At 39.6% G+C, this 786-nt stretch overlaps 1 protein-coding gene across 1 annotated transcript in view; it reads left to right on the top strand.

Annotated features, from left to right (window-relative positions):
* Positions 1-562, top strand: part of TMCO2 (transmembrane and coiled-coil domains 2) — a 4,033-nt gene extending 3,471 nt beyond the window's left edge. The window contains exon 2 of the mRNA XM_017507951.2: positions 162-562. Coding sequence (XP_017363440.1) covers positions 162-443 — 282 coding nt within the window. The 3' untranslated portion in view covers positions 444-562. The remainder of the gene's footprint in view (positions 1-161) is intronic.
* The last annotated feature ends 224 nt before the right edge of the window (positions 563-786 follow it).

Raw genomic sequence — 786 nt, 5'->3', positions numbered from 1 at the left:
TCAAAAAAAAAAAAAAAAAAAAAAAAAAAGAAAATATTTTGTTAAATGCGAGACTTGTTATAGGAATAAGGAATTACTATTAAGTTTTTGTTTTTCTCTTACAGTAAACTGTAGCATTCACATGAATGAACAATAACTTAACTTCTGTTGTTCCATTTTAGAAAACGTTGTTGTTTGTAATCACACTCTACAAACTTTACAAGAAGGGCTCAGATATTTTTCAGGCTTTGCTAGCCAACCCAGGAGGAAGTGGTCTCCAAATTCAAGATAATAATAATCTCTTCCTGTCCTTGGGTCTGCAAGAGAAAATTTTGAAAAAACTTCAGACAGTGGAAAACAAAGTGAAGGACCTAGAGGGGATAATCATTGCTCAAAAACCAGCCACGAAGAGGGATTGCTCCTCTGAGCCCTACTGCAGCTGCTCTGACTGCCAAAGTTCCTAGCCCACATCAGGGTTTACTTCCCCATTTGAAATGTAAAACACTCCAGTGTTTTCCAGAAAAGCACTGTTTCTCTCATATGTGCAGTGGTGTATCAATAAAGATAGAGAACTCTATTGAAATTACCCTGCGAAGACTGGCTCTCTATTTAGTAGGGCTAAGCTTCTACTTGTATGTATGGTGGGGTAAAGTGGGGTATAGTAGCAGTTAAAAATGTCTCTAGGATTGCAGTGCACACTCAGCAGGCTGGAGACCATAAGCTGCCATAGAGGGGAGGATAGCTGGACTGGAATCTAAGACAGTAGGAAGAGAAAGGGGGGTGGTCAGGTATATGGCCTTGAGGTGC

This window comes from Cebus imitator, unplaced genomic scaffold (genome assembly GCF_001604975.1).
Source record: "Cebus imitator isolate Cc_AM_T3 unplaced genomic scaffold, Cebus_imitator-1.0 Scaffold385, whole genome shotgun sequence".
Classification (NCBI taxonomy): Eukaryota; Metazoa; Chordata; class Mammalia; order Primates; family Cebidae; genus Cebus; species Cebus imitator.
Note: the sequence above shows the minus strand (reverse complement) of the source record. Positions and strands in the feature narration are given on the sequence as shown.